The sequence below is a fragment of the Manacus candei genome, unplaced genomic scaffold (assembly GCF_025592945.1).
Source record: "Manacus candei isolate 608988 ecotype Guabito, Panama unplaced genomic scaffold, ASM2559294v1 h1tg000036l, whole genome shotgun sequence".
Classification (NCBI taxonomy): Eukaryota; Metazoa; Chordata; class Aves; order Passeriformes; family Pipridae; genus Manacus; species Manacus candei.
In genome coordinates this window covers 265,646-278,787 of record NW_026138084.1, presented here as the reverse complement: position 1 = coordinate 278,787, position 13,142 = coordinate 265,646, and the positions used below count along the sequence as shown (strand labels likewise).

The window sequence follows — 13,142 nt, the reverse complement described above, 5'->3', positions numbered from 1 at the left end:
ATGCTTGAGACAGAGTTTGCTCTGGGAGCACCAGGAAGTGTTTGGTTGCCCCAGTACATGCAGAGGGTGTTGTGAAAAGGAGACACCCAGCCACAAAGTTCAACAGCTCCTCTCAGGGCTACAGGAGCAGCCACAGCTGCAACATCTCTGCAGCATCAACACACCCAGAGCACAGGCTGCAACAGAGCCACTGCAAACTCCAGACCTCCTCCTCTTCTTGTTTCTTTTCCTGTCAAGGCACTGATTCATGCTCTTACATCCTTTTCTTTGCTACTCGGCATTGGCTAGGACTTACCTTTTGTCCCTCGGATGATGTGGATGCTCTCACCAGCACTGATTCTTGCCTGTACATCAGTGGACGTGTTTGTACCCGGAATCACAATATCTGGCAGTGGGAGAAGAAACAGAACAGTGTCCATTAAATTACAAGCCAGCTACAGTCAGGAGAGGGCAGGTGCCCCACCAACCCCTTTGTCTGCAGTGCAGTTGTCTCTCCTATGTGCTACGCTACAAGCAAGCCCTGGGTTTATTTCTGAGCAGCACAGGAAGGCAACAGAGGCTCCAAAGATGAAAAAGCCACGCTGCTCTGGCACAGCATGTCCCTTATCCCAAAAAGGACAACTGGTGACAGTATGTATTGAAGGCCCTCTCATAGGAGTTCACTCCCAACAACCCTTGTCCAAGACCCTTGCACACCTGCACGGAAAGGCCTCCAGGGGAACCACTCAAATGAGAGAGGCAGTATCTTTGGTTCTGATGGCCATCTGCCCACTGCCCATGTGAGCATCAACAACTCACCCTGATGCTCAGTTCACCACAGGCATCACAACTCAACCCACTGTGAGCACCAGCAACTCACCCGTGGTGGTGACAATCTTCTGCACAAAGACACCAGCTCTCTGCAGATAGTTGATAGGGAAGTTGACAGCAGGGTTGGAGCTTGAGGTTGATCCTGCACTGCCCATGGGGACATGCCGGGGCATCATTGGAATGGGGGTGGACTGAACTGGGCGGACGCTTGCCACTGGCTTGTCCTCACCCTTGAGGGCTGGTCGCCTAGTGAGACAGGAGGGAGGAGAGTGCAGTGCCCACTCGACAGGGATAAACATTCTCTGCCCACTCATTTCATGTCTACAGCATGGGAAGAAGGGGAAGGGGCAGGTACTCACCAGTTCCTCTGGCTAAAGGCAGGGATGCTCGTCAGACTCTGGTCACTGGCTGGGTAATACTGTGCGTAGGACGGCCGGGTGTAGGGGACGGATGCTCGCTTTTCCTCCTCATAGCTCTTCTTGGCTGCTTTCTTCTCTGCCTTGGTCAGCTTGTGCTCCTTCCGGTCGATCAGCAGTGACTCATGCTGAAAAGGCTCCTGCAACCCCACAGCACCGCGGTTCTGGCACCAACACACCACAAGAGGGAACCAACAAACCCCAAACGGCAGCCAGCGGCTCCCTGCGGCAGCCTGTCTCCATCCCAGGCTGAGCAGGAAGGGCAGTTGGGAAGGCAGAGATGGCCATGGTGAAGTACGTGCAGGGCAGTGCTGTGGATGTGGCCAGGCTCAGATTGAAGGGTGACAGTCAGCTAAGCCATTGCCTGCCCAGCCAAGGCCAGCACTTACCACGAGCACAGAGCAAAACCCAGGAGCCAAAGGCCAGGCCAAGAGTGCAAGCACAGAGTCTGCCACGATGTCACGCGGCCACCAGAGCCCCACAGCACCCAGCCACAGGCCCCCTCTGCACCACCACCCTACCAGAGAAACTCCTGACAACACAGGTAAGTGCTGCCTGTCCCAGCTTTGGTTCAAAGCCACCCCAGGAAAAGAGCTGGCAGCAAGCTGGGATATGCCACTGCCACTTTCCCACCTAGCACCAAGATGAAGAAAAGGGGTGCCGGCAACCTGCCCCCAAACCTGTCCAGGACAGAGGCGTCTGTAAATGTGTAGGAGATACCACAGGGAAGGGCAGGGCTCTTTGGGTTCTCTCTAGAGGATTTTCTGCCTATTCCCACCAGCAGCACACAGGTGCATCCTTCTCGTCACCATGGCCCAATCATGCTGCCAGACTCCTCCAGGCCTACTCCTGGCTGTGCAGTGCTGTGCCAGCAAGGAAACAGGCTGGTCTTACCTTGGTGATGAGGTGAGGATACTTGAGACAGGCTAATTGTAGAACAGACTCCTTCATCTTGCCTGGATTGAGGGAGAGCTGAGCAGGGTCAGATTCCTCTTCCACAAAATGCAGCAGGTTCTCCACCTCTCGTCGGGTGAAGTTCAGCACTGGGTTCAGATCATCCACCACCCGGTCTGGAAAAGAGGGGGAATGAAATTAGCAGAAAAGGGAAGAAATGGGTACTGCTTGCCTGCTGCCCTTCCTACACCCCTGTTCTAACAGAGTTCCCTCCTTACAATCTGCACAATCCTCAGAAGTGTTCTGTAAATGTCAGGGCAGGGAGAAAAATCACCATTCATGTTCAGAACTGAGCCTGTTTGACCAAGTCAGGCTGACAAGTGTCTTGTGCTCCAGACTGCACAGCAAGGCAGTGCAGGTCAGCGAGCTCCTGGCAAGCAGGAATACAAAACTAGTGATGGATGGTGTCCCACCTCACATGACAAGGTTGTAAATATAGGTGTCCTGAGACAGAACTGCAGCCACATCAGTAGGTGCCCTCCCACAAAGCCCACCAAAAAGGCTCAAGTTAGTAACCAGATACTAAAATTTACAGAACTCTGTTGAGTTAAAAGCTCAGAAAAGCAGCCACAGTCCCTCGCTCACAAGAGCCTGAATGCTTTTCTTGGACATGATCCCTCCTGCACACAGGGCAAACAGGAGCATGTGGAGAAAACATCTCTATCCAGGACTCTCTTGGAAGCCAGCTGCCAGGGGACTCCACCTTGAGTGCACAACAGCACACTGAGCAGATCACACTGGGCTGCTGCCTCTGGACTTGTGTTTCAGGCACAGAAGGACTCAGGCAGCAGAGCTTTCTTTGGGTCACCACAACCCTCGGCTGCATGCTCCAGGAGAACAGCTTGACAGTTGGCACAAGCCAGCACAAAAGATACTTGTGGTACAAGGGGAGGTCAGAACTGCAATGAATTCATTATTCTTGGCTCCTAAGTAAGCACTGTGGGTCAAAGGTATCAATACATGTTTTAATTTAGCCATTTTCCCTCTCTTGCTGCTGGAAAAATGGAGGTACAGAGCTATTAATATGTAACACCCAGCTTAAGGTGAGCAATATCCAGGCACAGGGGAACACAGACACCCTCTGAGTCTCCAGTCTGTTGCAGCAGCCAGGAGAGTAGCAGTGATGGTAAATGGCACAGCAGTGGACTAGTAACACAGCCCTGCTGCAGGATTTTGGCTCTACCATCATGAATTTCTTAAAGGATCCCATGTCATTGCCAACTCACAAACATCAAACATAGCTCTGGGATAGTGTCTGTCACCTCTTTGTCTGGTCTTCAACCTTAAAAAAAGAAATTACAAAACTCACAGAACCAGGACTTGCAGGAGCTAAAGGGAGTGAAAGCTGAGAGTGGAATGCCATGTTCACCCACACTTACCTGACATGCCCTGCTTGGAGATCTGACGGTCATAGATCTTCTTCTCAAGGGTGTAATCGGAAACCAGTCTGTAGATGTGGCACGGCTTCTTCTGCCCGTAGCGGTACACTCGGCACACGGCCTGGGCGTCGTGGCACGGGTTCCAGGAGGCATCAAACACCACCACTCTGTTGGCTCCAATGAGGTTGACACCCAGACAACCAGCACTGGAAATTAGAGACAAATTTCAAACTGCTGCCTTGGCCAACTTTCAAAACTTCTAGGCAGGGACGACCATCACAGCCAGGAGTCCACAAGTGTCTATGGAAAGTTCCCTCCAGCCAAACTTTAAACCTAAGTTTGGTTTCCAAGACTGTTAAGCTGTTGCAGAAGATTAAGACTGAAATGCTACATCCCTAGGGAACTCAGAAGCAGATGGCATTATCAGGCCATGGAGAGCATACTACAAAGGAAGTTAAGAACTGAAAGCCCACCTGCACACAGAACATCAGTGTGAGTCCTCCACTGTGCCCTTCTGCTCCAGCCAACTTACCGTGTGGACAAAAGGAAGAGCCAAACAGAGGTGTTGCTGGGATCATTGAACTGGTTAATCAGTCGTTCCCTTTCTGAGGCAGAGGTGCTGCCATCCAGTCCTGAGAAGGAAATGAAAGACACATTTAAAAGCTCTGTGTGTCTGGGGGAAACAAACTCACTTTCTAAACTCTGAGCTTTGTAACTGGTTGCAAACCAATTCTGGGTCTTCCTCAAGTCATGTACTCCAGGTTCTCAACTGGACCACTCTGTACCCCTAATTTGCCCAGCCAGGCAGGTGCAGTGCAGCCAGCCAGGCTGGGATTTGTTCAGCTGAAAGATCAAGTAAAACATTACTCAAGCTTGTCAAGGCCAGGACTGGGAGTGCTACAACACATCTAGCAGCCCATTAAGGCTGTGCTTTAGGCAAGATGGATAGCAAGCAGGAACAACAGGAACAAAGAACCAAGAGAAATCAAAATTGTAAAGCTTTTGGCAAACCCCCAAAGCTTAGATTTGAGCACAGAGAGTACTGGTCTAGGGGAGTTGCAGGGGGTGTTGTCTCTGCTCCATGTTGCTTCTGGCTGCTCTTCAAAAATCAGCCACCACTTCTCTCAACCCTGGCCTGTAAAGTAGCCACACAAAGCAACAACCCATACCAGAACGAGATTTAAAACTGGGGAAGAGGGGAGGAGGGATTCACAGCCCTGAGCTAATGAAAGCACTCCAGGGTGATTCTGGATTTGGAAGCAAAATCTAGCAAATAGCTTAACAGGAAGCAAAAAGTATCTTTTGCAACTTTAAAAAGCAGTAGTAAGTGAGGTGTTAAAGATGTCTACCATCTCCTAAGTAATATGTCAGAAAGAGGATTTGGAAGTTATCAGTTAGTTGCTATCCAACTGACATGGTCTTCCAAAATAACTAAAGTAAGAACAATCTGAAAGAGGTTCATCAAGAGAACGCTTCAGAGGAGCATCTTCACACCCAAGGACAAACATATGAAGACAGTGGGTGACTTTCAGAAATTAGTCCATCACAGAGGATCAAACAGTGTGACATCAAAAGTGAGGGGGATTTGCTGTACTCACTGTAGTAGTTGATGTTTCGGACCCAGTTGTGAACTCCTCCATCTGAGCCTGGAGGACTTGGCATCGGTCTCTTTGCCAAAAACTCTTCAATGACAGATAAGGTGGACAAGCTCTGGCTGCAAAACCAAGATCTCTGTTCAGGGAAATGACTCCCCAGCAGTAAAAGTGGAGTATCAGAACCCTTCCCCAACCATGACAGCACTGATGGTTGTCAAAGCCTGTTTGTGCAGCACATCTCTCATTAGTAAAATTGACACTGGTAGAAGTATAAAACCCACAGATGAAATCCAAGATCTAATACAACAAAGAAAAAAAAGGGAAACTGCTACACCATTCATCCTGTGTAACAAGCTTCTAGCACCAGAGGAGATCCAACTACTCCAGTGCTTGGTGACTGTAGAATCAACTATTGATACTCTGCTTACCTGAAGACCAAGATCTTGTCTCCAAGCTTCACACTTTCCTCAATTAAGTGGAACAGTAGCACCATCTTGGGCGAGTTCTCCAAGACTCCCGTCTGGTAATCACACAAGATGTCTTTGGCCTACCAAGAAATGGGAGACTATTACAGGTGGAGTTGTTCATTCTCTGTTTAGTCCAACAATCCTGTCTCAGAGGTTATTTACATCCACTTGGTAGAGGTGAGAATGCTACTCCTAACTACTGCTGCTACCTCCCCTTCCAGAAGCTCCAAATGACAAACTTCTTGGATGAATGAGTGTCCCCTCAACATTTCATGACTCTTTTACCTCAAGAGCTTTCTTCTAGCTTTCTAGATTTACCACCATCTTATCTAGATCAAATTTCACTCTAACACCTTTTTTTGAATAACAAAGTCCACAGCCTTTCTGGTCAGATGAAAACAATGGTATGAGTGCTGCCTGCACTCCTGCCTCATGAGACTCATAAACCCCTCCCAGCATTACACAACCTGCTTATCAAGATGCTCTATGGTAAAGAAACGTAAGAGAAACCCACAACTCAAACAGAAGAGTCTTCTCTTTGCTCCACTTCAGAAAACTGCCCTAAAAAGAAGTACACTCTGATTTCAGACTCTCCAAATGAAGAGGTTTCCAGCAGTGGCACTCACCCACTCATAAGTTACGACCTGATTTGCTCTCTCTTGAAAAGGGTTGAAGCCAACACTCTGGAGGAACTTGCTATTAGTAGCTTCTCCAACTGGTGATGCCAAAGCATTACTCTCTGCTTTGACTTTAATTCCCTGAGGCTGGCAGCGGGAATTAGTACTTGCTGTGCCAAGGTCATCCACATCCAAATCCTGCTCGTTTGCCAGATTCTCCTTTTGCAGAGCTTCATACAACACATCTGGATGGTTCCAGATCTGAAAGGGAAAGGAAAGAAAGTGGTTAGATCTGTGCTGGCCTGCTGCTTGCCAATGATTGTGGTCTGAAAGCCCCACAGCTATTCAAAGGAAAGAACTGATACTTCCCCTAGGCTCTCATATCTTTAAAAGTGCCAAATTCTTTCCCTGAGAACAAACCAGGAGGCCACTGTGCACCCCACACAGCACAAAGGCAGGTAAGGCTGTGCAGGTGAAGGTATCAGCCCAGTACTGGTTCAGCTGTTGGCTGCAGGTTTCTTGCACAGTTTGAAAAGTACATTTAACATCTCTGCATCCCAGTTCTGGAAGTAAAGACAACAACACTGTTGGGCCATCACAGAGCACTCTGGGGAGAGAAGATGTCCCTGGCCAACCACACTTTCGCTTCCTGTTTTGTCTCATACTCCTGCCTTTGCCTTACATATTAGAATATTTCTTTGCATCTCCTGCCAAAACCTACCTTGCAACAGACACAGAAAGCTTTGAGTGGGTTCAGTCCCAGCCAGCCACTGTTGCCTGCGTCTCGGAACCGGTTCATGAACTCCGTATAAAGGGCCCGCTGGATCTTCGACAGACGCACCAAAATGACGTGTTCTTCCTTAGATGGGAGCTGAACCTTCAGAACATTGTGGCCCCGCCTGCGGAGGAAATAAAAAGAGAGATAAATACAGGGAAGGGAATTTCCCAATATGATCTCTCTATGGCTGCCTGTAGGGTAAGAGTTTGACTTCTTACCCCCCTGGCTGCAGGGAGAAAGATCTTTAAATTGCATGTTTCTCTAGTGCATGACACGTCCAAGAGACTATCCCTGCAGCCAAATACCAGCTGTAAACACAATTACAGAGACCTCAAACACTACAATCATCTAGCACAGGTCACGGTGTTAGGAGGGTGATGAAAGTCCTGTTTTCCATGGTAGCTGAAAACCAGAAACAAGACTGAAGGTTTATTTTCAGCTCTGCTAATAATTAAGACATGCCATTCAAGTCACTGGTCCAGCATCTTAGAACCCTCATATGAGGAAGAAAAGCTGATTCGTTTCCAGAGTGGTGGAGTCACTGTCCTTATTTCATAACACTTTCATGAAACACTTTCAGATCCTTGGGTAGAGGATGTCAAAAAGTGCACATCCAAATTATTAAGCCATCAAAATAAACCTGAGGTCACTCTGGTGCAGTCAGAGGTGTTGTTCTCTAATATCAGAGTCTGTGGTACCAAAGCAAAGCAACTTTACCTCTAACCATAAGGCAAAACTGAGCTGTAAGAAACAGTGTGCCCAGCAGTGCCAGGGCAGTGATCATCCCCCTGTGCTGGGCACTAGTGAGGCTGTGCCTTGAACCCTGGGCTCAGTTTTGGGCCCCCCACTACAAGAAAGACATTGAGGGGCTAGAGTGAGTCTAGGGAAGGGCAATGGAGCTGGAGAAGGGGCTGGACCCCAAGTCTGATGAGAAGTGGCTGAGGGAGTTGGGGAGACTCAGCCTGGAGAAAAGGAGGATCAGGGGGGATCTTCTTGCTCTCTGCAACTCCCTGACAGGAGGTTGGAGTTGGAGTCAGGTGGGGGTTGGGCACTGCTCCCAGGATGAGAGGAGATGGCCTCAAGTTGTGCCAGGGGAGGTTTAGACTGGATATTAGAAAAAATTTTTTCACTGAAAGGGTTCTCAAGCACTGGAACAGGCTTTCTGGGGAAGTGGTTAAATCCTGGAGGGATTTAACAGAGGTGTGGAGGTGCCACCTGGAAACATGGTTTAGTGGTGGACTTGGCAGTGCTGGGGGAACGGCTGGACTTGATGGTCTTACAGGTCTTTTCCAACCCGAACGACTCCATGACTCTATAAGGCAGCAAGATTTAATTGTAGGACATAACTTCAGCAGATAAGCCGGGTAATTGGGGATGAAGGAGGTGTTTGCATGGACCACACCACTAAGGACTGAGGGACTCACCGCTGCACGAAGCCTTCCAGCAGGCTGTGCAGGACGTGGCTGCGGTACCTCATGAGCCGCACGTCCTGCGGGGTGCTGTCGATACACTGCCCGTTCAGGATGGGCCGCTCAAACATGTTGCTGAACTCCTGCCGCGAGCCCAGGAAGTCGGGTCGGACGAAGTCCACCATGCACCAGTACTCGATGAGGTTGTTCTGCAGTGGGTACCCAGTCAGCACCACCCGCCGGCGGGAGCGGATGTTCTTCAGGGCCTGGGAAGTGCTGGCATGGCAGTTCTTTATCCGGTGTCCTTCGTCGCAAATAACCACGTCTGGGCCAGGGCGAGACAAGGCCTTCTCGATCCCTGAGGACAAGGAACATTTAAGTGTTAGTTAGAGATGAATAAGACAAAGTTCTGGTTTTAAATGGTCACCGACTTCACAAAGGAGGGGTAGTTCTGAAAGACAAAAAAGCAGTGTTCATGGGTGCAGAGAGCCAGGCTGATTCAGGAGATAAAATATGACTAGACACTAGCTCTGATTTAGCATAATGTGGTAATGAGCAAACATGACTGTCCCTTGATTTCTGCTCAACGACCCGCATTACATCAAGTTGGATGTCTTGCAGCATTTCAGACTGGCAAATCTCACACTGACAAATCCCATAGTTCAGTCTTCTGACTTCCACACTTGCAGCTCTTGCAAGAAATTAAAGACTCAGCCAAAGCTCAACAACCTTCTGCTTCCAAAGACACACTCCCGCCCAGCAAGGTTTGATCATGTCAGCAATGCTAAAAGCAAGTTACAGGTTGTTTCCCTGTGCTGCCACTGCTGATGGCCAGCTGGACAGCAGGATCACACTCTCCCTCTTGAGGGCTGGCCTCCCACCTTTCAGAAGCTCTTGCTGCCGGTCTTCCTCATCCAAGTCAATAATGACAGGGCCAGTTTGTTTCTTTGTTCTCTTCTTCCTGCCAGTGGCAAAGGACTTCTTCAGTGAGAGGAGACGGTACATCTCGTATCCCATCAGCAGCACACCACCGTCTGTCACCCAGTCATTCACCACCTTTGCACGTGCAGCTGTTGTCCTGCAAAACAACCAATTAAACTTCAGATTTTCTCCAGTTTCAGACTGAATCACTGGATTGGAGTCTGCTGAGAAAAAAGACCCATTCAATTAATTTAAAGCACTTTTCTCACATCAAAAGAACACAATGAAATTTCTTTAAGAAGCAAACTGGCATAGAAGTGGAAAAAAGCCTTTTAAGTGCCACTGGTAGCAGGGTAGAGAATGACAAATTGTTTCAGGAACTGAGCTGTAGAAGTCTGTCATGTACAAAAGGACATCAAACTTGAGAGCATCTGTGCTGGTGATTTTTTGAGAGACCTTAAAACACTCATTTCATGACAGCACCCTTTTTAAAGAGCTGTTGAGTCTGCCTGTGCAAAAACCATTTTCAGAACTAGCTGCTAATGCACATGGCTGTAGCTAATGCACATGGCTGTAATTATCTAGTTGTTTTTCCCTTGTTGTTGTCTCCTCCAGTGCTCATGTTCCCCAGTTATTCCTTCCCTGGCAGCCTTCTCAGATTTGGTTCAGATCAAGACGCTGTCTTCACTCAGTCCACCAGACCACACCAGATCGTGGCCAGTAGCAAACACATGGTTGGAGCAGCATCAGCAGATTCAAAATATGCCCCAGTCAGAAGGTGAGGACATCAACAGGTGGGTGTATGAACCGAGAATTCCCTAGGATCACTGCAATGTCCTGATCCATGCAGGAAAAATAATCCGGAAAGAAGCAGAGATCCATGAGCCAAGAACACACTCCACACCAGGCTGTAACTGCAATCACTGATCTCTCCTTTTTGGACAAAGAGGCTTTGTATATTTTGCCAGAACCCTTCATGGACAACTCCATTCACAGAAAGTCAAAGTGTCAGGTAGAGGAATCCCTAAATGTGTGAAAAATCTTGGGGAAAAAAAATCAAGCCACATTTAAAATGCAAGAGATGTGGTACAGGGACACACGCCTCAGGAATCCCAGGACTCTGACAGGACTAACAGTGTCCCACCAAGCCACAGCACTTCTGCTCCTCTCTGCAGTTCTGTCTCTGGGACTGGGTTCCTGCTCTCAGCACAAATGGAAGAACAGAAAGATGTGTCAGCAGTGTGAGAAGGAAGTACGAGATATAAATATTGGATGAATGAGACAGGTACCTCTCACAGGTACCAAAATCCTCCCCTCAGACAGCATCCACAATAAATGCAGAGTGGGAAAGATCTGGGAGTCAAGGGCACAGAATTAACCCAAACTGAACAGTCTGCAACATCAATTCTGATAACAGTTCCCTAAGACACAGTTCAAGAGCTCAAAAAGACTTTTACTGGCACCTACTTGTGTTCATCATTCAGGATGTGGACTTTGAAGGTGCGGGGCTGGACCTCTTTGGAGTTATAATCAGCAGGAAGGTTTTCAGGTGCTGGGAGCCACATGTTGAACTCTGCTAACCAGTTTTGGAGTGTATTCACCTGAAAAAGTTAGCCATGGAAGGATTAAAAACCCAGCTGAGTCATTTGTGACCTTAAGATCAAAAATGAAAATAAGGACTGACAGCCAGCTGTGCCCAGACAGAAGCAGCAGACCACAGCATGCAAACTCAGGGACAGGGAATGAAAGGGGGAGAAGAGCAGCAAGGGTGTGACAGAGCTTGATGTGAGATGGGACACTAATCAACCTTCTCTATGCAAAGAAAGAAGCAGTGCAAAGAAGCCCCTCAACCAGCCCTTCATGTGGCTACTCACAGGTACAATGGCAAGAACAGTCTTTGCCTCCGTGTGCCGGAAAAGTACATCCAAGAAAGAGATGACCTGTATGGTCTTGCCCAGGCCCATGCTATGTGCTAAAATACACCCAAACCCACTGCTGGTTTTAAATCTCTCCAAGGACTCGACCAAGTTGTCATACAGGAATCGGATCCCACCAATCTAGACATAAAAGTAGAAAAGGTATTAGAATGGTGGGAGAAAAAAACCCCAAGATGGGTATGTATTTACAGAGTGGCAATTATATCAGGATTGCATAAACCATTAAAATATAAAGAGGATGCTTCAAGTTCACTGAAGTACTCTAATCTGGGGGAGGCTCTGAAACTCAGTATTTTTAGATACTCATAAAATGTCCTAAGACTATATCAATAAATTAAAATTAATTTGTAGCTAGAGAATCTGAATTGGGGTTGATTATAATTTGCTTATAAATATAATTTTATTTTTAAAAAGTTCATCTAAATATACAAAGGTCTGATAATACAATAGCCAAAGTTATACAGAGCCTTGGCATCCTTTTAATTTGTCTGTATCATTTGACAGTCACTGCTACAACCAGACTGGTCACAGAGCTCACCAAAGAAGTTCTCCTGAGATTGCAAGGCAGGCTTATCTGGAGTCACTGCATTTGCAAGACTAACAAAGCCTACCTGATGAGGTTTTACTGCATGTGCAAGTTGGGGAGCCAGGAAAATGTCCTCTTCGTTGGGTGGATGATTGATGTTGACAATGACTTGCCCCAGAGCATCTGACTGATTTAAGGCATCATTCACATGAGAGCCACTGCTCTCTTCACTGCCATCCTCCTCCCCTTCATTGCCAGAGTCACTGCTGTCCACAATTTGGAGGGCATCATCCTCTCCTGAGCTCAGCTCAATCACTTCTGTAAAGTAACCAAAGCAGGACAGAATAAGGGCAAAGGTGAACTTGACATCAGGGTTTATCATACATGGAAAAAAATATCAGGAAATAAGGCTACCACCTCCTTTTGCAATTCCACACTGGCCTAATGACCCATTCTGAACAAGCAGGCACGATACAGACACACCAGGCCCCCCAAATCAGCATATGAAAGCATGACTTTCCCTGAGCTTTCCTACGTTTCAGACAACATTAATTTGGGCTGATCCAAACAGAACGTGAGACAGTTTCTATGAGTGATTTCCATTCTCCTCCATATGCCCTCTTAACAAAACCCAGGCATGCATTTTATCTACTGCTGCAATGTCTGAGGACCACCAAGGAAATTAGGCAGAAGTACTGTATCAGATGGTATAAAGTAGTCAGGTTAGGTCCACTTGGGACAAGAGACATAAAACCCACTTTCAGCTGCAGATCTGAATACTTAGATGCTCCTTTTATACACAGCAGATGATGCCACATCTCACGTAAGCATTCTTCAGCAGAGCACTGAGCAAAGTTAAGTGCATTTATAAAGCAGAAATAAACACAAGTTCACAAGAGGGCCTGACAGGCCATTTTATAAATGTCACTTCGGGACTCACAGAGCAGAACTGCCCATATAATTGGAAACCAATAGGTCTACAAAAATCTGAAGTGATTCACCACTGGAGCATCTGACCAGATGAAAACAGACTTGTGGCTGAATAAACAGCATATTGTGAGAAGACCAGGCTGAGCCAATTGGTCACTTACCATCTTTAATGCTATTTTTTCCTTTAGCATCATCTTCGCTGCCACTGCTGGTACTGTCGAGGCAGATTACTTCCTCAGCCAGGACCTGAGGGGGGAGCTGGGTCGCCTCTGCGGTTCTGAAAACGATGTCCTCTACAAACATAAATCATAAACAATAAGTAATTCATAGTAATAAGGAAGGAGACAAAACTGTTCAGAAACCAGACAGTATTTCCTTCCACTTTTGCTCCAATAACTTAGTC

At 47.5% G+C, this 13,142-nt stretch overlaps 1 protein-coding gene across 7 annotated transcripts in view; it reads right to left on the bottom strand.

Moving 5' to 3' along the window:
- RAD54L2 (RAD54 like 2) overlaps positions 1 to 13,142 on the bottom strand; it is a 68,539-nt gene that overhangs the window by 6,397 nt on the left and 49,000 nt on the right. For all 7 annotated transcript variants that reach the window (XM_051793397.1, XM_051793396.1, XM_051793395.1 and 4 more), the window contains 16 exons: positions 12,901 to 13,032; positions 11,895 to 12,127; positions 11,221 to 11,403; positions 10,814 to 10,947; positions 9,307 to 9,503; positions 8,441 to 8,783; positions 6,960 to 7,137; positions 6,248 to 6,499; positions 5,583 to 5,701; positions 5,158 to 5,273; positions 4,092 to 4,191; positions 3,560 to 3,765; positions 2,121 to 2,296; positions 1,170 to 1,366; positions 860 to 1,056; positions 296 to 385 (listed from right to left, as the gene is read on the bottom strand). In XM_051793397.1, the coding sequence (XP_051649357.1) occupies positions 296 to 385; positions 860 to 1,056; positions 1,170 to 1,366; positions 2,121 to 2,296; positions 3,560 to 3,765; positions 4,092 to 4,191; positions 5,158 to 5,273; positions 5,583 to 5,701; positions 6,248 to 6,499; positions 6,960 to 7,137; positions 8,441 to 8,783; positions 9,307 to 9,503; positions 10,814 to 10,947; positions 11,221 to 11,403; positions 11,895 to 12,127; positions 12,901 to 13,032 (2,853 nt within the window). The remainder of the gene's footprint in view (positions 1 to 295; positions 386 to 859; positions 1,057 to 1,169; positions 1,367 to 2,120; positions 2,297 to 3,559; positions 3,766 to 4,091; positions 4,192 to 5,157; positions 5,274 to 5,582; positions 5,702 to 6,247; positions 6,500 to 6,959; positions 7,138 to 8,440; positions 8,784 to 9,306; positions 9,504 to 10,813; positions 10,948 to 11,220; positions 11,404 to 11,894; positions 12,128 to 12,900; positions 13,033 to 13,142) is intronic.